Source organism: Microcaecilia unicolor, chromosome 4, assembly GCF_901765095.1.
Source record: "Microcaecilia unicolor chromosome 4, aMicUni1.1, whole genome shotgun sequence".
Lineage (NCBI taxonomy): Eukaryota > Metazoa > Chordata > Amphibia > Gymnophiona > Siphonopidae > Microcaecilia > Microcaecilia unicolor.
In genome coordinates this window covers 365,995,605-366,020,965 of record NC_044034.1, presented here as the reverse complement: position 1 = coordinate 366,020,965, position 25,361 = coordinate 365,995,605, and the positions used below count along the sequence as shown (strand labels likewise).

The 25,361-nt window shown below is 43.9% G+C and overlaps 1 protein-coding gene across 2 annotated transcripts in view; it reads left to right on the top strand.

Annotated features, from left to right (window-relative positions):
• The first annotated feature begins 5,712 nt into the window (after positions 1-5,712).
• EFHC2 (EF-hand domain containing 2) overlaps positions 5,713-25,361 on the top strand; it is a 169,557-nt gene continuing 149,908 nt past the window's right edge. The window contains exons 1-3 of one of the 2 annotated variants that reach the window (XM_030199701.1): positions 5,713-5,819; positions 7,818-8,006; positions 9,936-10,086. In XM_030199701.1, coding sequence (XP_030055561.1) covers positions 5,778-5,819; positions 7,818-8,006; positions 9,936-10,086 — 382 coding nt within the window. In that variant the 5' untranslated portion in view covers positions 5,713-5,777. The remainder of the gene's footprint in view (positions 5,820-7,817; positions 8,007-9,935; positions 10,087-25,361) is intronic. The other variant, XM_030199702.1, reaches the window with a different exon arrangement.

The following is a 25,361-nucleotide window of genomic DNA, read 5'->3' as shown; positions in this document are numbered from 1 at the left end:
CACGGGGCGGGCGGGGAGGAGGAGAGGTCTGTCGGTTATGTTGGATAGTTGGATTAGTAAAAGGTTGGATAATCAGGACTGTACTGATTGCTGCAGGGAGTTACATAAGAATAGCCATACTGAGTCAGACCAGTGGTCCATCTAGCCCAGTATCCTGTTTTCCAAACAGTGGCCAAGCCAGGTCACAAGTTTCTGGCAGAAACCCAAATCGTGGCAACATTCCATGCAGAACCCCAAAGAATAGATAGCTTCTGAAATCCTAAAGAGTGACAAGATTCCATTCAGAACCTCAAAGAGTAGCAACATTCCATGTAGAACCCCATAGAATGGCAAGATTTCATGTAGAACCCAAAAGAATACCAAGATTCTGGAATCCTAAAGAGTGACAAGATTCCATGCAGAATCTCAGAGTAACAACATTCATACTACAAATCCCAGGGCAAGCAGTTGCTTCCCATGTCTGTCTCAATAGCAGACTATAGACTTTTTCTCCAGGAATTTGTCTAAACCTTTGCTAAACCCAGATACACTAACCGCTGTTACTACAACTTCTGGCAAAGAGTTCCAGAACTTAAGTATTTGTTGAGTGAAAAAATATTTCCTCCTATTTGTTTTAAAAGTATTTCCATGTAACTTCCTTGAGTGTCCCCTACTCTTTGTACTTTTGGAACAAGTAAAAAATCAATTTACTTCTACTTCTTCTATATCACTCAGGATTTTGTAGACCTCAATCATTATTTCCCCTCATCCGTCTCTTTTCCAAGGCATTGCAGGGATTCAGTGTTGCTATCCAAACACTGGGTATGTTGGACCACATAAAATGCAGTCCTAACTATTCGCAGTGAACTGTGGAAGTACAACACTGAATAGTGGCTGTACCTAGGTAGCTTCTGGGCATGCCCAAGAGCCAAATATTGAATGACAGTGCCCGGATAGGGCCTGGCCCTGACTTTGTCTAATTTAGCTAGCAACGGTCAGCGTTTAAAGAGAGTGGCCACTGCTGGCTGAATTGTGACGCGTTTAAAAACTTATTTTTGGCATGGTTCCCCTCACCAATCTAATAGTAAGAGCAAAGGCCTATTGAGCGCAGCATCTGGTCTCCAGCAGTGGACAGTATGAGTAGCCGGTACATCCTCATGTGTTTCATGACTCCATTTCTTTTGTCTTCATCGTGAACAAGCGTCTTATCTCAAATCGCAGGAAAAGGCTGCAGCTTTACTCCTATGACCACTTACACCTCATATCCCCCACACTCACACACAGGCCACAGTCACTATCCACTTAGGCCCCGATGCTCAAAACTCTGGCACTGTTTTGAATAGTGCCGTAAAAATACTGCCGGAACAGTGTAGAACACCCTAATGCTCGATGCTAATGAGATGCAAATATAGGCACAATCATAGCATCGAGCATTAAAACTCAAAACCCACTTCTTTACCACTGCTTTTGACTCCTAACTTACTTGCCCTGTCCCTTATCCTCACCTCTCTATTCCCTTACCCTTACTTGTTGTCTGTGTACTGTATCTAGATTGTAAGCTCTTTGAGCAGGGACTGTCTTTGTGTATGCTGTACAGCGCTGCGTATGCCTTGTAGCGCTATAGAAATGATTAGTAGTAGGTTTGGCAGGAAGATTATGCCTTGGCACATGCACAGAAGAGTTCCACAGTAAGCTCTGCTCCTGTGTACATACAGTTGGTAAAACCCGTATGTGAATCACACATTGGCGTGTTTTCTGCGGTCTGAATATGTGTTTTAAATTATTTTTTAGCTTGGATGCTTAGCTGCAGCAAACGCCAAGGTGCTTTCACTGAGCATTATTATATATATATAATTTTAGCACGGACGCTTTAAATTTAGTCGCAGGAAACGGACTCTGTGTGCTTTCACTTGGGTCTGCTGTTTCTCACGCTTAAGGGCTTGCACAGGTTTTCTTCTGCCTCCCAAAAGCAATCAAAACTGCCAGATTTTGCAGAGAGAAGCATGAGAATCATGGGAAATCCTCTGTTCCAACAACCTAAAGCCTGCTCTGACCTCATGTTATTATTTTTGCAATGGTAAGGCAGTTTTGTTTGGGGTGTTCTTTCCTGAGCAGTGGGGAGGAATACAAAATGAACTCAATTACATGAGCATGACTACATTTGAACGCTATCTGTGCTGCCTGGCATATTCATTCATTCCCATGATAGACCCCTCGGAACATTCTGGGCAGGTAAATGCGGGCACTAATGGCCTCTAGCACCCACATTTACTTTTGAGCATCAGGCCCTTAGTGAAATGTGCCACTGTGCAATGTTTACATGATGCACTTTTTCACTTGCTTCACATGTAAATTTGTAGTAATGTTATTTCAGACTGTGAATGCACTTAACAGAAAGTGCCTCTCTTGGTGTCAGAGTGGCATCTCTGAAGATCCTGGTGAAACGTGACTTTGATTTCCTTCTATATCATAGCCAATTAAACAGTTTATATTAACAAAAAAGAGTGGCTACAGGTTGGAACTCCATTAATATATTTAACATCCAAAAGTCTCAAGAAAACACTCCATAGATAGATTTATGCAACTATAATGATGAAAAAGACTTAAAAGTATTGCATTTACATTTCTACACCCACCAAAAATGTGGCAAGGATAATGCCAAATAATATATTCCTAATACAGTGCTAGTTGAATAGTGTGCTGCATTCTGAGTGTTAAGAAAGCCAATCAAAGCAAACAATGAACTACCAGCAAGTTAGTGAGATACCTCATGCCTTTAATGGCTATTTAGAGATGACATCTGCCCAGGTCTAGCATGGGTCCATTAGCAAAGCATGAGCTCTTGATTTTCCAGGTACTATGTACAGCTTTAATTAAAAAAAAAAAAAAAAAGATCTGGAGATTAGCAACCCATCTTAAAATACAGGAAATCTAGAGACCTGTGGAAGTATTGTGAAGCCAGTACTTGAAGTCTTGGCAGCCATTTCGGAGTGGGGGGTTCTTTCCTGCCCCGAAGAAGCCAGCACTGGACCACCAGGGCACGTTAAGGTACATTGAGGGAGGGTACCCTGACTTGGGGGGGGATGGAATTTTGTGTGTGGGTGGGCGAGAGGGTTGCTGGAAAAAAGATTGGTGAGGGGACATACATGGGGGGGGGGGGGGGGGGGGAGGGAGGAAAAGGACCAAAATACAGCAACTGGAGAGAGGGACAAGCTGTTAATGGATGGGAGGGAAAGGAAAGGGGGACATGTTGCTCATGGATGGTTCCTTTTTTGGAAACGTACATCTTTTAAAAATTTTGTATTTAGTAATATATGGAAGGAAAATACATTTCAGTTACTTTTACCAGTATTTTCACTATTGATAGAATTTAGCTTTCTTGGGGGAGGGGGGTCAAGGTGACTGGGTGGCAGGGCCTGGGCACAGGGGCATTTTCTTTTTTGTGTGCCCTCATTTTTTTTTGTTTTCACATGGAGGCATATTTTCAAAGCACTTTGGGAGGCTAAGTTCCATAGGTTTCTATGGAACTTTGGGAGGCTAAGTGCTTTGAAAATGAGCCTCATGGTAAACCCTCCTCCTTTTTTTTTTTTTTAATTTTATTTTTATACACACAATGACAAGTTGCAGCCACATATAACATATTTGAAAAAACTCCACATACAGTATAAGGAAAAACAACAGGTCCATGCAACTGATCTGCATCCACATCGAGCTGTGTGTTGCTACAACATTCTACATTGCATTTTATTTTTTAGAATTCCAAAAACTCCCCCCAGTCATACATTCTTGTACTCCCGCAAACTCACCATCCAAAGCCACATCAATCATACTCCCCCCCCCCCCCCCCCCGTTCAGCCCAACAGTCGCCTTCGTCAACCTTCCCCATCTCCATCCTTAGGTAAGTATAGTTAAACACTCCGCCCACAACATAGCATACGCTCTGGTATTTGACTTGGTGGCCTTTGAGTAAAGTTGCTTCTCATATGTGCCCACCTCCCGCATTCTCGTCTTCCATACTGCCCCTAGTGCACCTTCTTCAGCAGTCCAGAAATATAAAATGGTTTTCTTCACCAGCAACAAGGTGACATATATCAACCTCCTATAAGGTTGTGTTAGGCCTTGCTTAATTAAAAGGGATTGGTCTCCTAACAACAAAGTTGCATAGTCCCACTCCAGTGTCTGTTGCACAACAGTGTTGATCACCTGTATGGCATCATTCCACAGCATCAGTGCCGGGCACTCTAAATAGGAGTGTAGCAGCGTTCCCCCCCCCCCCATGGCATTTAATACAGCGATCATCCTCCCAAAGTCCTAGTTGTACCCCCTTAGCCCTAGAGATGTGTGTTCTATGTAGAATCTTGAATTGCGTCTCCTGCAAATCAGCCACTTTGACCATTTCATATAAAGTCGTGAAGAACTGCTGAAGCGTTTGTTCAGTGTACGTAGTTCCCAACTCCCCGTTCCATTTCTCTACCAACTGCTTCATCTCCTCTACCCGCCTATTTTCATTCAACACTTTATACCAAGTCGATAAGCCATTTAGTTGATAGGGGAGTTTAAGACGAATCCGATCTAGTGGTCCCCATGTCCAAGCTTCCCCATATTCTGCTCTCAGTCAGTGTTGCCAGGTGGGCGGTTTTACCGCCCAATTGGGCGGTTTTCCGCGACCCGCTGTGGGAAATTTTTGCCCGCGGCGGGTTGCGGCTTTTTGGGTTTCTGTGCGGTTTTTGGGGCGGCTTTTTGCCTTTTTCGGCCGTGGGGGGGTGGGGTTAGTGACGTTTTTTGGGCGGGGTTAGTGACGTTTTGGGCGGGCCGATGACGTGGGAGGCGGGGCCGGTGACGCGGGGTGGGAGTGTCAGGGGCAGGGTTTGTGTTTGGGCGGGTTTTGGGCTGGTTTTTGGGCTAGAAAAAAATTTTCCACCTGGCAACCCTGCTCTCAGTGTGGCCCAGTAAGGTATTGCAACATATTTTTGTTGGTCAGATCCCATTGTTCTTTAACCCTATCAAACGTGTCATCAACCAGTAATTGCCCCAGGATCCTGCACCCATTGTCCCTCCATGTAGTAAATGCCGTTCTACCCATCCCTGGCCGGAACGCTTCATTGCCAAAGAGGCTCATGAAGGGTGAGGCCGCTGGCGTTTTTTGTTGTTGTCTTCTCCACCACCCCCAAGCCCGTCTCATAGGTCCCAGGAGCTCCCTTCTGCTAACAATATTAATATCACTGCTTCTGGTAAACCCTCCTCCTAATCACCTCTTCCTCCCTCCATTCCCTAATTCTAAAACAACAACAACGTGCTTTCATTCTCCCAAGTCTGTCACCTTGCAAGTCAGTAGAATAGACAACCGTCGCTCCGACCGGAAGGGAAAGCAGCGGTTGGTGCACAGCAGGTTCCTCCTCTAATGTGCGAACGTTTTGTATCGGGAGGCAGAGACTGGGGTGGGGGGGGGGAGGTGGGGGTCTGTACTCATCACCACCACTATAGTTGCAGCGGGAGCTGAAAATGAAAGCGAACAAGCAGGGGAGAGAGGGGGAAAAGCCGCCGACACGTTTAAAGGCAGCTTTCTTAGGCGGGAAATACCGCGTGCTCATCCTCCACACAGGTAGGTAACGCCTTTTGTATGCGTCATCACGCCCCTGGAAGCGTGGACGCTAAAACGTGTGACATCAGACGTCCGTTTCCCAGCAACGCGGAGCGAAGCAAAAGCCGTCTCCATAGCAACGGCGCCGGGAGGCGGGAGGCGCGAGCAGCTGCTGCTGAATCAGAGGGGACAGCGGGGCCAGAAGCGGCTCTTTAAGATGGCGTTACCCCTCCTGCCCGGTAACTGCTTCAACAGGAACGTAAGTGGCGGCCAGCAGCTCCGTCAGCTGTCAGTAGCAGTGTCATGTTAACCCTGTATCTTCCCTGCCTCCAAATACATCCCCATGCAGGGCAAGAGCTATTCCCCTTGAACCTTCTCTTCTGGGACATAAAGGCTGCACCACCTGGACTTAGCCTGTTACACACCTGTTCCTTATATCTGCTTTAACTGTACAGAGAAATTGGCTTCAGTTTAATTAAAACGGGCGAGTATTGGTATGGTCTATTTTATTTATTTATTACATTTGTACCCCCCCCCCCTCTTTCCCACATACAGCAGGTCCAGTGCGCCTTACATAGTAAAAGAAAGCATCTTACATGGTAAAGAATACAGTAAAAACAAGGAATTGTAGGAACAGTATTATAAATTGTGGTGATGGTAATGAACTAGAATATTCTATTTTGATGTCTAACTCCCTCCCTCCCAGCTCCAAGGCCCTCCCAGCTCCAAGGCTCCCCTCTGTCCCTCCCTCCCTCCCAGCTCCAAGGCTCCATTCGCTCCCCCTTCCCTGCCAGCTCCAAGGCCCTCTGTCCCTCCCTGCCAACCAGCTCCAAGGCTCCATTCCCTCCCCCTTCCCTGCCAGCTCCAAGGCCCTCTGTCCCTCCCTGCCAGCTCCAAGGCCCCCCTTCCTCCCAGCTCCAAGGCCCTCCCAGTTCCAAGGCTCCCCTCTGTCCCTCCCTCCCAGCCAGCTCCAAGGCCCCCCTCCGTCCATCCCTCCAAGCTCCAAGGCCCCCCCTCCTTCTGAGACTTTCCATGTTCAGCATTTCTCCTGCCCTCCTCTCCCCCCCCCTCGAGGTCGCCACCACCGCTCCCCCCCTCCACCCAGGCCGGGCCCTCTCCTCTCCATTAAACGTACAGTGCCCAGGGTTGCCAGGTGGAAAATTTTTTTCCCACCCAAACGAGCCCAAATCCAGCCCAAAACCCGCCCAAAGTCAAACCCCGCCCCTGACACCCCCACCCCCGCGTCATCAAGCCCGCCTCCCCCGTCATCGGCCCCGCCCAGAACGTCACTAACCCCGCCCAAAACGTCACTAACCCCGCCCACCGCGGCCGAAAAAACCACTTTAAAAACCGCCCAAAAGACCCAAAACAAGCCCAAAAAACCGCAACCCGCCGTGGGCAAAAATTGCCCGTGGCGGGTCGCGGAAAACCGCCCAATTGGGCGGTAAAACCGCCCACCTGGCAACACTGACAGTGCCTCACCTCCGAAACCACAGCAGGCAGATCGCCTCCCGTCGGCCTTCCTTCCCTGTCTGTGTCCCGCCCTCATGTGACGTAACGTCGGTGAGGGCGGGACACAGGCAGGGAAGGAAGGCCGAAGGGAGCTGATCTGCCTGCTGCGGTTTTGGCGCTGTAAGTTCAATGGAGAAGAGAGGGCCCGGGTGGAGGGGGGCCGGCGGCGACCTCGGGAGGTGGAGCGGTAGCGGCAACCTGGGGGGGAGGGGTAGCGACCTCGGCGGTTCCCTCCCTCCCCTTCCATTTGGTGCACTCCTCAGCGCAGTTTCCCTCTCTGTTCCGTCATCACATCTTGACGCGGGGGTGGGACAGAGAGGGAAGTGTCTACTGCACATTTGCAGGTGAGTTGGTCACTTGCCATTTTTATGTTTGATTTTTTTGCTGCATTTGTATCCCACATTTTCCCACCTCTTTGCAGGCTCAATGTGGCTTAAATAATGCCACCATAACAATCGTCATTAGCTAAATAAGAAGAACAAAGTATTATTTCAGTTAAGATACATACTCATCTATTTATCCCAGTTGACTCCTGTACTACCCAACTCAGTAAGCTCTATTGTAGAAATGCATTAGCATCCTGAACTTGTGACAGAGGGTCAAGTGTTAGAACATTTCATCATAGCCCTGCCTTCTGATGGTCTGTTATTCTGCTCGCAGAAATTTGAATTAGAGCTAAATAAAAAGAGGTACAATTTGAGGTCTGATTTTTTTTTTACCTTTTCTTTTGGAATTCTGCTTTCAGCTCGGGAAGGAAAAGTTCCACAAATCTCAGCATTTTGATTTCACTAATAAAATTCCCAAATGGGTGGGTGAAGCCAAGCCTGGCATTGGTGGTGAACCCTTGGGTGGACAGAAGTTGCCACCTAAACACAGTGTATTTCCACGGGGAGTAGGAAGTGATTCGCCGTCATGGGTGGCATTTGATAAACAGGTAAGCTGTGTTCATCTCTGGCACTGAAGAGACTTTATCAAAAATAAAAGAATGGCAGGTGTGCTTATATGAAGATCATGGATTAGAGCCAGAACATCTGGAACTCTGATCTTGTGAGATCTTGCAAAGTTAAGCCAGATTGGGTTTGACTGGTACCTGCTTGAGAGATTTCCAAAGAGTACTGGAGCTCTAGGAAGTGGAGGTGCTTCAGTATAGAACAGTTTCCCTTCTGAATCACTAAGTGTACTATGACTCCTCATAGATCTAGAGGGTATGATGGGCTACCAGGAACATATGAGAGCAGGTAGGAGATGGTAGGGCCCATCTTTTCTGCCTAGTTGGCTTCCTGTTGCGATACCATAGACCCTGGTTGAAATCTGGCTTTCTTTTCACTTTTTTCAACTAATGATCCTCTGTGCATCTCTTACTGTTTTCGCCTCCACCTGACACATGGCCTGGGATTCCACTCTGGCCCCAAGGGAACATCCTGCCTGCAGCTTCTCATGGAGAGGATGGAAGGAGAAAGCCACTGGTGCTCCTCCTGGATACCAGCTGAATAACTTTTGCAAAATTTTATCAGAATAGAGGAATACCAAGATTTGATATCTGGTTTTTTTCCTTGATCTTCCATGGCTCATATATTTATATTGTTTATTAATGTAAGATTTGGTATTAATAATATTTAATGTTAAACATGAACTCTATTCTAGCATTAGTTCCAACAAACTGGTTAAGGATCACCTGACCTTTCATCTGGTTGCTTTCTCCTTATTGTTTGTTTCTCCTCCATATCCACGAGCAGCAACACCAGTCAGTGGAAGACGACTAGAAGTGTCCATGGCTTTATAGCAACAGGCACTCGATACATCACAAAAGCATAGCAGCAGATTATGACATCACATAAAATATCCTCAAACCAGATTCTGCCCTGTGGATAAACTGGAAAAGAAAAGGGAAAACCTGAATTAGACCACTGCAAAATATTTGTCAGAAGAAAATCAGAGCGACTGGGTGGTGATGATATGGTCACACTTAGAAAGGGATAAAGAGTGCACCGCTGCATTATTAAAACAAGAAACCAAATCACAGACTTGCTTTCCGGTTCAAGGCACAATATAGAAGACCCAAATAACAGAATATTTTCTCTGTGTTCAGAAACTTTAAGCCCACAAAAATCTAGTTGGTTTTAAATATATCAAAACAAGCTGAGTGAGCAAAACAGAAAGAGATGCACCAGGATCTACCTAGTTATACACTAGGGAATTACATGATAATGCATATGCAGTGAGTGCGCCTAATCACATAATCCCATATAATTTGACAGGATTCACCCACCGTCCCCGGATAACTCCTGGCTTCCTGGTTCCCCCAACCCCTTCAGACTCCTCCTTCTAGACCCTTCAGAACACCCTTCAACCCCACCTCTAAAGGCAGGAGCGATACCCAATTGCTCCTGCCTGCTGCCTTCTCCACCACCATCTTTTATAATGGTTCTGCCTGAACCTTAGTAGTGTGTACTGATGCACTGTTAGGGGTCAGACTGCCAAACAATGCTTGGAAGCATTGCCTTGTTTGGCAGAATAACCTGTAGCTGTTTCCTGGAGTCAGAGTGGTGAATTGGAGCAGGGGTTCTGAGGAGGAGGTTGAGGGTGCTGGGGAGATTTAGGGGGAGAGACAGAGATGGACCTGGGGGAGAAGGGGAGGGAGAAGTGCTATCGGGGAAGGTTGTGGAACAGAGTGTGCCAGGAGGGAGAGGGAGTGTGCCTGGGAGAAAGGCAGCTCCAGGGGAAAGGTAGGTATGCCCCAAGGAATCATGTCTAATTTTACATGATTTTGAAAATGTTGGATGCATAATTCCCTGGGGTTTACCTAGTATAGTGTGGACATATAAAAGAATTATTCTTTTTTCTGTTTTTATAATTTCCATAGGTTCTTTCTTTTGATGCATACTTTGCTGAGGACATCATTTCGAGCAGCGAAGAAGCATATAGAGTAAGACAGTGTAAAATCTATTTCTACCTTGAAGATGATACGATTCAAGTGGTGGAACCAGAAATAAAAAACAGTGGAATTCCACAAGGTACATATATGGTGAAATTCTATAAAGTAGTCGCAAACCTTTGCACATGTGTTACTTACATAAATGTTTAGAATACTAACATATATGTACGTATATGCGCAGGCCAACGTGCCACCTAAGCATTATTTTGCACATACCTGCTTAACTTAGGTTGTGCATATTTGAAAGGGGACATACACAGGGATGGAGCATGGGCTGGACCTCCATGTGTGTATGCATGGAGGCATTTAGGCATTAGCACAGGGGTGGGCAACCTGCATCCTGCCATTGAATTTTATGTGGCCCCCCGATGACCATGGGAAGTATATACAAAAACCATCATTAAACATAATTTTGACAATTTTAAATATTGTATTTTACAAATATTTTCAGAATAGCCAATGTAGCTGTTTGTTTTTATCATTTTTAGTTTAAAGTTTTACTTATCTATTTATTTATCTATCACAGAAGGTCTGTAGAGCTCTGTGCATTTCTGGTTCCGACATTATGTAATGTTGTGGCCCACTGGGGGTAGTGCTGACATTCGTGTGGGCCTCTTGGGGTAGTACTGACATTCACGTGGCACTCTATGTATAAAGGTAACCCACCCCTGCACTAACACTTACTTCAGCTTTAAGGCTGGCATAAATGCTCATACTTAAATGTTAAACAGCATTTTCTTAGCGCCAGCAGTAGATGGAATCCAGAGACCTGTGGGTTGTGTCCATCTACCAGCAGGTGGAGATAGAGAACACTGAACTGAAGTGGTATATTATGGGACGTCATGCTCCCAGCTCAGGCAGTATTCGAATAGCAAAGCAGAAGGAAACACCAGAAGACAGACTGCAAGAACTTTCTCCTCCCCCACAGTAACTTAGATCCAGTGGATTAAACTACCTGTAAATCAACAGCAACAACACAAATTTCCAACAATAACTCGAACAACAGCAAAAAAAAAACTCCCGCAGCACTCCACTGCAAAAGAAGTGGGCTGCTCAGAAAACTTAGCTGAAAACCAGGGTAGGTCTCTGGATTCATCTGCTGCATCTAAAGGAAAGAAAATGATCAGGTAAGACAATTTCTCCAGATAACCCAACACGGGAAGAGGCATTTTCAATATGATGTCTAAATTCGATTTTGGACGTTTTACTGAAAACATCTAAAAATAAAGTGCTGAACATAGCGATTTTCGAACCAGAAACGTGACTATTTTTTTGTTTTGAAAATGGCCATTTCCTAGACTTTTAGTAGACATTTTGTGTTCAGTGCATTTTTCTTTTGTGACCATTTAAAAAAAAAAAAAAAAAGTCTGAGGGAAAAACACACAAAAACAAGCCATTGGGACCTATGGGGGACCAGCATTCTTAGTAGACTGGCCCCAGTAGAGCAGTGGGGGCACCTTAGAGGGCACCGCAGTGGTCTTCACATAAAAGGTCGCAGGTACACATCTCATCCTTACCTCTTAATATTGTTTGGTGAGCCTTCCAAAACTCACCAAAATCCTACTATACCCAAATTTATACCACTACAATAGCCCTTATGTCTGCAGGTGTCACCTACATTTTATTTATTTATTTGTAACATTTATATCCCACATTTTCCCACCCATTAGCAGGTTCAATGTGGCTTACATAATACCGTAATGTGGCTACAGTAGGTTTTTGGTAGGTTTTGGAGGGCTCACGTTTTTCACCACAAGTTTACCAGTTATAGTGGGATATGGGCTTGGATCCCCATTCTCTACAGTACACTGCACTGACCACGAAGTTACTCCAGGGCCCTGTTTGCTGCTCTAATAGGACTGGCCATAACATCTGAAGCTGTCATAGAGGCTGGTATGTACTGTTTCTTTCACATCTTTGGGGGGTGGAAAGGGATCAGTAACTACTGAGGGGAGGGTGGTCATGCCTTAATCCCTCCAGTGGTCATTTTTAGGGCATCTTTTTATGAGTTATTCGTGATTGACGTCTGACGTATAGCCCTGGATATTTTTGTTTTGTTCCATTATGGCAGAAAAAAGTCCAAGTTTTGGGAATGCCCAAATCCCACCCCCAACATGCCCCTGGCATGCCCCTTTGTGATTTGGATGCACTGCATATGAACTGCATAGAAATATATCTTAAAAATGTGTTTCGAAAATAGCGATTTGGACGTTTTGGATGTAAATATGTCCATCTGCCGCTTTTTGGATGCTTTTCTGTTTCGAAAATGAGCCTTATCTGTGATAAATGTTTGGAGCAGCAAACTACAATTATAAAATTACATTAAACACTGCATCTACTACCTACCTATAATCAGAATTGTTTTCTTGCACCTACTTGTTTTAATTTCAACCATGTTACTCACAGTCTGTATATAACACTAACTGCTATCTTCTAATCTATTACTCACCAAAAGCAATACATTGTAAGCCACATTGAGCCTGCAAAAAGGTGGGAAAATGTGGGATACAAATGCAATAAATAAATAAATAAATAAAATAAATCTGTAGATTTATTAAGACCTCAGTGGTGACATGTTTCACATGAGCATTATTTTCAACTTATGACTCACCATTATTGTCATTGGTCATTAACCTTTACTCAACTAATAATTTATTATGTTTTTTTTCTTATTTCAAATAACTTTAAAAATCAATTCAATCTTATCTTAGTCAAGATTAAACTTCTTCAACTGCAAAGGACCATATAGCCGACATGGGCCATGGTTTATTGGAGATAGGTCCTTGTCTTGCTGATGAAACTAAAAATAGTATTGTCACCAGTACTTCAAACACAATAACAGTATAATATTAAAACTAATATGCTACATCCGGATTTAAACAAACCTATTCAGGCAAAAGTAATTTCTTCTGTCTGAATAACAAAATGGCGACCCGAGCAGGAAGTTCTCTTATATCTGTTCACGTGATCCAAAGATTAATGAGGACCAATTAAGTTCTGCATTCCTCTGGTTTTAATGCATTCAGAACAAAAATCCAGCATTAACATATTTATTTATTTCAGAACATTTATACCCCGCTTTATACCACGTAAAGCAGCCTCAAAGTGGCTTACAATGAACTGAGAAAACAAGTTCAATGACAGTAGAGAGGGCAGAAGAATCAGAGGGAGAAGGGAAGGGAAAATGCACTGAAAGGCTGTGGCCAGATCAGAGGGGATTCAAGTATAATGAGAACAGAAATGGATTAGATAAAAATAAAGAAACAAAAAGGAGAGGTGAGTAAAGTCCAAAATGGGCCATATATATGATGGTAGGAAGGACTTCAGATGATATTTGGATAGTAACATAGTAGATGATGGCAGATAAAGACCTGTACATCCATCCAGTCTGCCCAACAAGATAAACTCATTACATATGGTATGATGTGATACATCATATGTATTCCTGATCTTGATTTATCCTTGCCATTTTTAGGGCATAGACCATAGAAGTCTGTCCGGCACTGGCCTTGTTCTAAAATTTTTGAACTTGTCAAAGCCCATCCAAATCTATTCATCCTCGATCAGGGCACAGACCGTAGAAATCTGCCCTGTACTGGCTTTCCTACCTAATTTTCGCTAAGCTTCTTTGGATCCTTTCCTTCTAAACAGGATTCCTTTGTGTTTGTCCCTCGCATTTTTGAACTCTGTAACTGCTTCCATCTCCACCACCTCCTGAAGCAGGGCATTCCAGGCATCTACCATCCTCTTGGTGAAAAAAATACTTCCTGACATTATTCCTGAGTTGGCCCCCTTTCAACCTCAATTCATGTCCTCTAGTTCTACCACCTTCCTGTCTCTGGAAAATGTTTGTTTGCAAATTAATACAAACATTCAAATATTTGAAAGGTATTATATCACCCTGTTTCTCCTTTCCTCCAGGGTATACATGTTCAGGTCAGCAAGTCTCTCCATGTATGTCTTGCTACATAAACCCTATACCATTTTCATTGCTTTTCTTTGAACTGCTTCAAGTCTTTTTACATCCTTAGCAAGATAAGGCCTCACAACCGAACACAATACTCCAGGTGGGGCCTCACCAACGACTTGTACTGGGGCATCAACACCTCGTTTCTTCTGCTGGTTATAACCCGCTCTATGCATCCTTCTGGTTGTGGCCACCGCGTTGTCGCACTGTTTCATCACCTTGAGATCCTTGGACACCATCACCTCAAGGTCCCTCTCCAAGCCGAGCTTACCAGTCTCTCCCTTCCTATCTGGTACATCTCTTTTGTATTTCTGCACCCTGAGTGCATCACTCTGCTCTTCTTGGCATTAAATTTTAACTGAAACAAAAACAAACATTCTGAAACCCCAAATATTTACATATAAATCGATTCACTCCTCATGCTAACATGTTCAATAAATATTGTGATAAGTGCTCAGTTTTAGATGCATTACACTGGCCGGAGCCTTTTCATATATAATGCAACCAATCCACCATCATTGCACCAGTGTTCATCCCTACCTGCCACAGATCATTATATGCTGTAAAATACACAGTTCAAAAAACAGCATATACTGTCTGAAATATAGGCAGCCAAAAATACATAGATGAATTCACTTATCTTGGGATGGTGTGTGCCTCCTGATGCGATGGTATACTCCCCGTAATACAGCTGTTCCTCCAGTGTAGCACCATACATGTGATGAATTAGTGCCCATACTCCATAGTGAATTATTTCATTACAACGTGATATTACTTATGTTCTCAACATGTTCCTTGTTTCACCAATATCAGACATTCTCAGGAGAACATAGCTGCGGTGAAGCTCGCCTCCAGTCAAGAAATCCTGCAAGAATGGTGATGGATTGGTTGCATTATATATGAGAAGGCTCCGGCCAATGTAATGCATCTAAAACTGAGCGCTTATCACAATATATATTGTATATTTTAGCATGAGGAGTGAATCGATTTAAATGTAGATATTTGGGGTTTCAGAATATTTGTTTCAATTGAAAACACAGAAACCAGAGAGGATTGATAACCCAGTATTATTTAGTGATTAAATTTTAACTGCCAGACCCTTGACCATTCTTCCAACTTTTGGAGATCCCTTCTCATGGTTTCTACTCCCTCCAGGGTATTCATTCTATTGGCTATCTTCATGTCAATCGCAAAATGGCAAACTTTTCATTCTGACCCTTCAGCAATGTTTCTCACAAATATATTAAGCATAATTGGCCCCAGCACCAACTCCTGAGGCACTCCACTACTCACCTTCCTTTCCTCCGAGTGGATTCCATTTACCACCACCCTCTGTCACCTGTTGGTCAACCAGTTTCCAATCCTTATTCCTTATAACCCGAACTAATTCATGAACAATGCATCATATCTTTCGATCTAAGCAATTAACAATACCCCTTCCACATAATCCTATTACTTCAAACTGTACAAATTTTACCACTCCAGTTATAATTACGTATACTTGTACCCTCATCCTACTTTGTATTGCTCACTAGAAGCTGTAGTCCCATCCCCGGAGACTTATCAGCCTCATTGGGATTAATTCTCTCTATATGCTACTATACATTCGTCCCAGAGTTGTATTCTCTTTTCTGGAACCTTATCAGCTTCCTTGAACCTACTGTTACTCTATTTTCCACTCTGTATATATTACCGGAGTTGGTACTCTCTGGAACCTGTAAGCCACATTGAGCCTACTGCTATGTGGGAAAATGTGGGCTACAAATGTAATAAATAAATAATTTAATAACGTTTCTAAATTACCACCTTCAACGCCCATTTCGATTCTTGAATGGTATGAACATATGTATCCAAAGGGAGACCAGCGGCACTGGCAACATTCAGTCTGAATCCTTCAACCTATTTATTTATCTATTTAAAAAATTTATAACCCACACAATCCGTAGAGCTCTTGGTAGTTTACAATAAGTACATTCATAGTGATGAAATGACAAATCATAACAAAAACATAACGATCACATACATACTACACCAAGGACTCCACACACAGTAAGCAAACTAAAATCAGCTACACATTACTCACTAGCAGATATAACATACCTAAACAGAGGCTTGGTGGTCTCCAAATGCTTCTAAGAATAACAATGTTTTAAGCTCGCTCCTAAATTGATCTGCCTTCAAAGACCTTATGCACATAGGCAACTCATTCCACAATTTTGGCCCCTCAGCTTTAAAACAGATGATATCACCAACTACCGACCAGTAGCGTCCATCCCATTGGTAGTCAAACTGATGGAAAGCATGGTAACCAAACAACTTACAGATTATATAAGCAAATTCTCAATATTACACGAATCACAGTCAGGATTTCGCCTCCTCCATAGCACCGAAACAGTACTACTCACTCTCCTAGCCAAATTCAAACAAGAAATAGCAATAGGCAAAAGCATCCTCCTCCTCCAATTCGACATGTCGGGCTCTTTCGACATGGTAAACCACAATATATTAATAAGACTACTAGACAAGTTTGAGATTGGTGGAAACAGCTGGACCAAGGGTTTCCTAACCACAAGAACATATCAAGTAAAATCAAACTCAAACATATCATCACCGTGGAAAGCAGACTGTGGAGTACCACAAGGATCACCGCTATCACCGACCCTCTTCAACCTAATGATGACCCCACTAGCCAAGTCTTGGCTCCCAATCAAAGAATGTGTTGCCTTTAAAATCTTCACCATGGTTCACAAAATTATCTATGGCGAAGCGCCTGGATACATGACAGACTTAATCGACTTACCAACCAGAAACACATCTGATTTAACACGAACATATCTAAATCTACACTGCCCAAGCTGTAAAGGTCTTAAATACAAATCTACCTATGCATCCAGCTTTTCCTACATAAGCACACAACTGTGGAATGCACTACCAAAAGCCTTGAAAACGACGTACGACCACCTAAACTTCTGGAAAATACTAAAAACCACCCTGCTTAAAAAGGCATACTCTCCCGATCCAACCTAAATGCCTGACCTTGGCTACACAAGAAAACTAAAGCACGTAATGAACATAACTCTACTCCTCCGCTCTGCGATTCTTTTTGTGGCTCTGCCATATAAACTTCATCTTACCACAACATCACATTGTATTGGTTCACACCGGAATCTTCAAACATCTTTCCGGTACTATGTAAGCCACATTGAGCCTGCAAATAGGTGGGAAAATGTGGGATACAAATGTAACTACCAAAGTAACAAAAATCAATGGGAAAAAAGAGCTCCGCTCAATTTAATAATGTTCCAACACAGAATAGCGGATCAAATCGTACTATTGCAAGAAAATGAATTGATCATAAATGAAGGAGAGGACCTCAGACTAGTGACAACTTAATCTTGATCTTAATAAGATTACATATATTGTCACCGTGTTTCAATCATAGGTCCTACCACCCTACTTCCTCAGTGTTCACACAACTATAAATGCATAAATATGATGTGATACAGCAAAACAGCCACAAAATAGAGCAAGGCTACTTAGCTTGCTGCAGCTTAAACTGAGGGCCTCCCCAATGGTCCTGTTTCGCCGGGTCAAGCTTCATCAGGGGAAGGACGCCCAACTGCAAGCCGCAGCTCAGTTAAATAATGGCCAAATCCTAAAAACCAAACACACCAACAACCAAATTCATATCATGCAATAAAAACTAGGACGAAAAACAAAAAAGCCTATTACCTTAAAGAAAACTTTATGCAGCTTACCCAGTGTGCCAACAGTTCAGCAAAACATAAATGAACAAGGGAAATCATACTACAGCGTCACCATTTAAACCCCCTGTTCAAAGGACACGCCCGGAAGTGGCATGACAGCTGTTTTTTAAAAAGGAGCCAATCATTACTGAAATAATGTAGGGAATCACTCACCCCGGGAAAACAAACAAACCGAAATCCCCCAAGACGCTAACCTACTCTCTCAGTAAGACCCCAACCCTCTCAGTGCTCGCACTACTAAATGCAAATGTAAAGCATTACTTGGGACGACACTATAGCTATGTTTAAACGTATCGTACCCTCCATAAAAGAAAGCCCCACGTCACTTCCGGTTGAACTCCCCCTGAACGAAAGATCATATTGCTAAACACTCTGGCAAAGGTATATACTGGCCAAGCTACACAGATCTTCAAATATTGTCATGAAATGTGTATAGGACTACCGGTTATAGTCTAAACCAAATGCTTCATATCAACTACCCAATAGCACCAATTAAAATAACAAATAATCCCATTAAAACACCTAAAACGACACATTGCGCCGTATGAAAATGTGCCTACTCAATTATAGTGATATAACCAACCACCAAAGCCTAAATTTAATATCAAATGTAACAAACCCCCCTCCCTCTTTCCATCTCATATCTGATATACCAAAAAATGCATTCAGACATATCTTATTATATTGCAAACTTCTGTTAATTTCTTTCCAAAGAATACAGTCCATTCAATTCTTGCATTCAATCCACTGGGCTCCACTGCTTGTAAAGGAAAAATCCACTTCTGCTCCAACTGTAACAAACGTCTATCAATATTTCCTCCACGTAACTTAGGTGACACTCGGTCAATCACTCTCACTGTAAAATCTTCTAAAGTGTGAGCAACTGATTGAGAGTGGGGTACTAGCGGAGCACCAGGATGAGAATGAACAATGCTGTGTCTATGCTTATTTATCCTAATGTTAAGGGGTCTAATGGTTTTGCCTACGTACACCTTAGAACAAGAACACTATAATATATACACAACATGTGAAGATCTACAATCAGTATAGATCTTAGAGACATATTTCCTTTTGTCCACTGGAAATGCTCCTTATGATGTCATAGTGAACTGTTAGGCACGTTTTTACCCAGTTAGACTAGTCTCCTATAAAGGGAAGTAGGCACCTGTGTTTCATTGTTTCATTATAGGCACCTGTCAGCATTCGTTGTCCAGTTATGGTCCCGGGTTCAGTTTGTAGAGGCAGTGGTTCCCAAGAATACACAATCCACATGGGTTTGGATATATATAGAAAGTATATTGTATTTACATATATATAGGCTCACAGCACTTAGTACATGTAAATATTACAATGCTGTATCTGTGTGTGTGTTTAGATGGGAATCAATGAGAGAAAGCTAAAGATGGGGGTGTGCAGAGAAAGAAAGAGAAACAAGAGAGCAGAGCCATGTGCTCGGACTTATATATATATCTAACAGGAACAGAGAGGGATCAAATAACTTCTTTCCTTCCCAGCCTTTGTTATCAGCTATTTCTTTTGCAAACACCAGTTTAATTTCCTGATGTAAGGAAGGTGAGCACTTTCATAGGTTTTAATCTTTGAAGTTCCTAGTTTTGGAGCCTATCTGTCTGGCTTTCATTGTTCTCAGAGAGCCCTGGTCCCAGATGCCCAGAGAGGACAAAGGTATGTTAATTAGGGGTACTTGAGAAACAAAGGGCTAGCAGGCAGCTGGGCAACATTTGGTCCATCTGCCATCCTCAGGGATTCCTGAGGGAGGGGGGAGCTATCAGAAGCTGGTTTCATATTAATATAAGTATGTCCAGCAATCCTGACATCTGAGCAATCCTGACAGCACCCTGTTACAGAATTGCCCGATAGTTGTTAAACTGGTAATATTGATTAGTCCCATGGCTGTTGCTGTAGCACTGTACCCTGCAGTACAGCATTTTTAGATGTTTCTTCAAGTCTGTTGTCTAAAGGGATTGCCACTGTTAAGATGCACATTGAGCCTGGAGAAAAGGGAAATATGGCTACTGATATCATCCCAGCTCCTGCCACTCACTAAGTGGTGCTGAGGGATCATTTGTCATGCCATTTGAGGTAGGGACAAGTTGTGAAATGATGGAAGAAAGGGGGAACAATTCCTGGCATTATATGAAAAGTCTGTGGGTAGAAGAATCAACATTAAGGGTAATTTTTGAAGGGGACGCTGCATACGTCTAGTAGCGCTTTAGAAATGATAAGTAGTAGTAGTAGTAGTTTAAGAGGGCAAGTAGGCACCTACTTAGGTGTATTTTATAAAACATATAGGTGCCTACGTGTGTTTGTGAAATACTGCAGAAATTGTGCCTACATTACAGGTGCGAACAGTTACACCCATTTCAGAGCAGGTGTAACTGTCGTTAGATTATTTCAGCATATAGGTGTATTACTGTATTTTATAAAATTCTAGTATAAAAGGCCCGTTTCGGTAGGCAATGAAACAGGCACTAGCAAGGTAATCCCCCCCCTGCAGCGTCCTTCCTGTGTCCCCTGCCCCCCCTGCAGCCACCCATCTGGTCTCAGGACCCCCTCCCCACCAACCCTCCTCTGCTCCTGCAGCCACGCATGTGCAGCGGCCCTCCTCTCTCCCCTGCTCCCCCTGCAGCCACCCATGTCCAGCGACTCTCCTCTCCCCCTGCCCCCCCTGCAGCCACCCATGTCCAGCAACCCTCCTCTCCCCCTGCAGCTACCCATGTCCAGCAACCCTCCTCTCCCCTGCCTCCCTGCAGACACCCATGTCCAATGACCCTCCTCTCCTTTCCCCTTGCCCCCCCTGCAGCCACCCATGTCCAGCGACCCTCCTCTGCCCCTGTCCCCCCTGCAGCCACCCATCTGGTCTCAGGACCACCTCCCCACCTCCCTCTTCCCTGCCCCCCCTGCAGCCATCCATGTCCAGCGACCCTCCTCTCCCCCTGCAGCCACCCATGTCCAGCGACCCTTCCCTCCCCCGCCCCCCTCCAGCCGCCCATATCCAGCGACCCTCCCCTCCCCCCTCGGCACATCACCCAAGCCCCTACCCCCCCCTTGGGCACATCAACCCCCTCGCCACCCGCAGCCGCCAATACTAATGCTGTCCGGCCGCTGCTGCATCTCCTGTTGAGCAGCAGCGGCCGGTACGAAAATAAAAAAGCCAAAAAAAGATTTTAAACCTGAAACAGAGCTCCGTAGACAGCCATCTGGCATTGGCTGTCATCTCTGCAGCTGCTCCTCCTCTCCCTTCTGACGTCGCTGCGCTCCTCCGGGGTCTTCCTGCAGGGGCAGTGACGTGGAGGGGAGAGGAGGAGTGGCTGCAGTGACGACAGCCAATGCCAGATGACTGTCTACGGAGCCGCGTTTCAGGTTAAAAATCTTTTTTTGGCTTTTTTTCTTTTTGTACCAGCCGCTGCTGCTCCACAGGAGAAGCAGCAGCGGCCAGACAGCATTAGTATTGGTGGCTGCGGGTGGCGAGGGAGCTGATGTGCCAGAGAGGGGGGGGGGGGGGGGTAGGGCTTGGGTGCTGCGCCGGGGCGGAGGGGCTTGGGTGTTGCGCCGAGGGGGGGGCACTGACAGCTGTTTTCCAGGCAGGGGGAGGAACTCCTCCCCTTGCCTTGGAATCAGCTGTCAGTGACATCACTGACGTCAGTGCATCCTAAACTGCCTAGCAGACCACCTCCGAGGGTGCCACGGTCCCAGGCACATTAGAACGTTGGAGGTGAGAATTATTATATAGGATATTAATGTATGTGCATATATTATTATATTTCAGGAGTAAGCAACCTTTATACTAAGAGGGCAACATGAATGTCAGCAGTACCTCCACAGGGTCCCATGAATGTCAGTACTACCCCTGGAGGGCCACAACATTATATCATAATGATAAGAACGAACTGCTAGAGTAGCTGTTTTGAAAATATTTGTAAAATACCGTAATTGCCAAAACTCTGGTTAATGAGGTTTTCTGTGAATTATTCCCACAGGCCGCAAGTAGCCCACCCTGGTATATTTTATAATAGATACAGTTAGCGCTGTGTGTGTACTTGGAAATGCTGCTTGCATTTTGCCCATACTCTGCCACCGTACATTCCTTCTAGCAAAGTATGTGCCATCATGTCAAGGCGTGCACAGTTACGCCACTTGGAATTGTACAACAGGCTTTATACAGATGAAAGTCCCTTTATTCCCCAAATGTGACTTTCTAAAATTACCCCTCTAAGGGGTTGATTCTGTAAAGTGGGTGCACATATGACCATAGATGCCGAAGTTATACCTTAGCACTATTCTGTAAATATGCAATTATAACTCTGTTTATTGTCAGACAGTAACAATACAGTCAAGCCAGTACCATAAAGAGGAATAGATAACATATCAGTTTACAACCATAGAACAAAACGGATTGGGTGGCGACGCCAGTAATTGAAGAGTAAAACCAATGGTTGGCGGACTTCTACGGTGTGTGCCCTGATCATAACTGAATAGAAATGAATGGGCTGGAGTGTAAATTTTAAGGGGCTTCGACGTTAGCTTCAGAACTTTTAATACAAGAAGAGTGCTGGGCAGATATCTACGGTCTGTGCCCTGAGAACGGCAAGGACAAATCAGACTCAGGTATACATATAAAGTATCACATGCCATGTAAAATGAGTTTATCTTACATAAGACCTTTGAAGTCAGAATGATTAAATATTTTGACACCCACCAGACAGGACTTAACAAAGATTTGGGTTTTCTAGCCCATTATTAACCATAAAGTTGTACCGCTCTGTTTGTCACCCTCCTGTCTCCATGCATATCTCACCTATCCACCCCCATCCTGTTAGACTGTCACTGAAATGCTTTGATGTTTCATTTATATATACTGTCATCTACTAACATTTGCTTATTTCCGATGTGGCGAAGAAGGGCAACCTTCGAAAGCTAATCAAGAAATGTATTAAGTTATGTCCAATAAAAAAGGTATCAACTTATTTTCTTTTCCATGTTTTATTTTGTTTTATTTCTATTGATTACCTTAAAAAATTAGAAAACAAACAAAGTCAAGCATCTATTGCTAAAGAATATGGTGTCAATCCCAGTCAAATTTCACGTATCTTGAAGCTGAAAGACCAGCTTATGGAAGACTGGCAAAACAAATCCACAACGGAAACGTAAACGGGCGGGAAAAGCTGAGGATGTAGAAGATGCTCTTCTTCGGTGGTTTTCTCATGTCAGGAGCAGACAGTTACCTGTCAGTGGTCCACTGCTTATGGAGAAAGCTAATCAGCTAGCTGAAAGTCTTGGACTAACTGAATTCAAAGCCACTGTTGGATGGTTGGAAAGATGGAAGGAGAGGAACAACATAAAATTCAAGAAACAGCATGGTGAAAAACAAGACACTGATGACTTTGATGCTGAAAATTGGGTTGTTTCAGTTCTTCCTACCATCTTGAACGAGTTTGCACCTCGTGACATTTTCAATTGTGACAAAAACGGTCTCTACTGGCGAGCGATTCCTGATAGAACACTTGCATCCAAACAAGCTGAAACTACAGGAAGTAAAACGCTGACGATCCTCCTTTGCTGCAATATGGATGGGAGTGAGAAGTTGGAACCCCTCGTCATTGGAAAGAGCAAACAGCCCCGTTGCTTCAAGAATGTTAAGCAACTTTCTGTGTCATACGAGGCTAACGCAAATTCATGGATGACTGTGGAAATTTGGAAGCAGTGGCTAAAGAAATTAGACACTAGAATGCGGGCACAAAAGCATCAGATTTTGTTGCTTTGTGATAATTGTGCCGCACACAGGGATGATGTCAGGCTGTCTAACATCAAGGTGGTCTTCCTTCCACCAAACACTACCTCTCTGATCCAATTTCAAACAACATTATCGGGCTCTTGTGCTGCGTCTTCTGATGAGCGTTATGGATGACCAGACTGGCAAGGATAAACGTGCTGTTGAACTGGCTCGTAATCTATCACTGTTGGATTCCCTACATATGCAGAAAGAAGCCTGGAATCATGTTACACAGGCAACCATTGTGAACTGCTACAAGCGGGCAAACTTTGTTAAGGATGTGGATAGGGATGAAACAGATGCAGCTGTTGCAAACGCGTCAGATGAACAGGCTATTGACATCCGAGCTGGTGTTACTGAAGAGGAGTTTCATCACTACGTAGCTGTTGATTACAATCCACAAACAGCTGACGACAGCACTGATGTTGAGATATGCGCCTACACGCAGGCAATGGCTGATGATGAAACAGATGATGAAATGAGCAGCGAGGCACATGCTAACGAAATTCAACAACCTCCTGTCACTTTTGCAAGAGCGCTGGAGAGTCTCAACACCATGCGGGCCTATCTGGAGGCCACTGGATGTCAGTTCTATGACAGTTTTTACCGTCTGGCAGACGTTGTCTATGGAACTCGCAGACACAAGAGTGTACAGAGGACTATAACTCATTACTTCAAGTAAGCCTAACGTCAGTTAATGGAGACTGTATAACGTCAGTTAACAGAGACTGTATACTGTACATATAATAAACAGTACTGTACATATGTTTATCAGATGTCAAGCTTCTTTAGGTCACAACGGTTAAGTGCATGCTCCGGTTAACTGCATGTATTTCTTTGGTCCCAGACCCTTGCACTTAAGCGGATTGCACTGTACTTGATCTTGATTTGTCCTTGCCATTTTCAGGGCACAGACCATAGAAGTCTACCCGGCACTAACCTTGTTCTAAAACTTCTGAAGTTATCAACGAAGCCCTACTCCAACCCATCCAAATCTCTTCAGCCATGATCAGGGCACAGACTGTAGAATTCTGCCCAGCAGTAGCTTTGCTTCTCGATTACTGGTGTTGCCATCTAATCACTTCTAAGTTTGTTTGGTTTCATGTTTTCTATACAAGATTCCTTTGAGTTTGTCCCACACATTTTTGAATTTCGTTACCGATTTCATCTCCACCATCTCCCACAGGAGGGCATTTCATGTAACTATCACCCTCTCTGTGAAAAATTACTTCCTGACATTATTCCTGAGTCAGTCCTCCTGCAACTTCAATTCATGTCCTCTAGTTCTACCATCTTCCCGTCTCTGAAAAGGTTTGTTTGTATATATTAATACCTTTCAAATATTTGAATGTCTGTATCATATCACTCCTGTCTCTCCTTTCCTCCAGGGTATACGTCTTTAGGTCATCAAGTCTTTCATACGTCTTGTGGCGCAAACCCCATTCCATTTTCATCACTTTTCTCTGAATTGCTTCGTCTTTTTATATCCTTAGCAAGATACGGCCTACAAAACAGAACACAATACTCCAAGGCTTGTACAAGGGCATGAGCACTTCCTTTCTTCTGCTGGATGTACCTCTCTCTATGCAGCCTAGCATCCTTCTGGCTGTGGCCACTCCCTTGTTTCATTGTTTTGTCACCATGAGATCCTCAGACTCCATCACCCCAAGGTCCTTTTCCTGAACTGTACTTATCAGTCTCTCTCCTATCTGGTACATCTCCTTTGGATTTCTGCACCCCAAGTGCAATACTCTACATTTCTTGGCATTAAATTATAACTAATAAACAAAATACTGGGGATTAATGTGAAAGGTTTCTTTGATAATTAG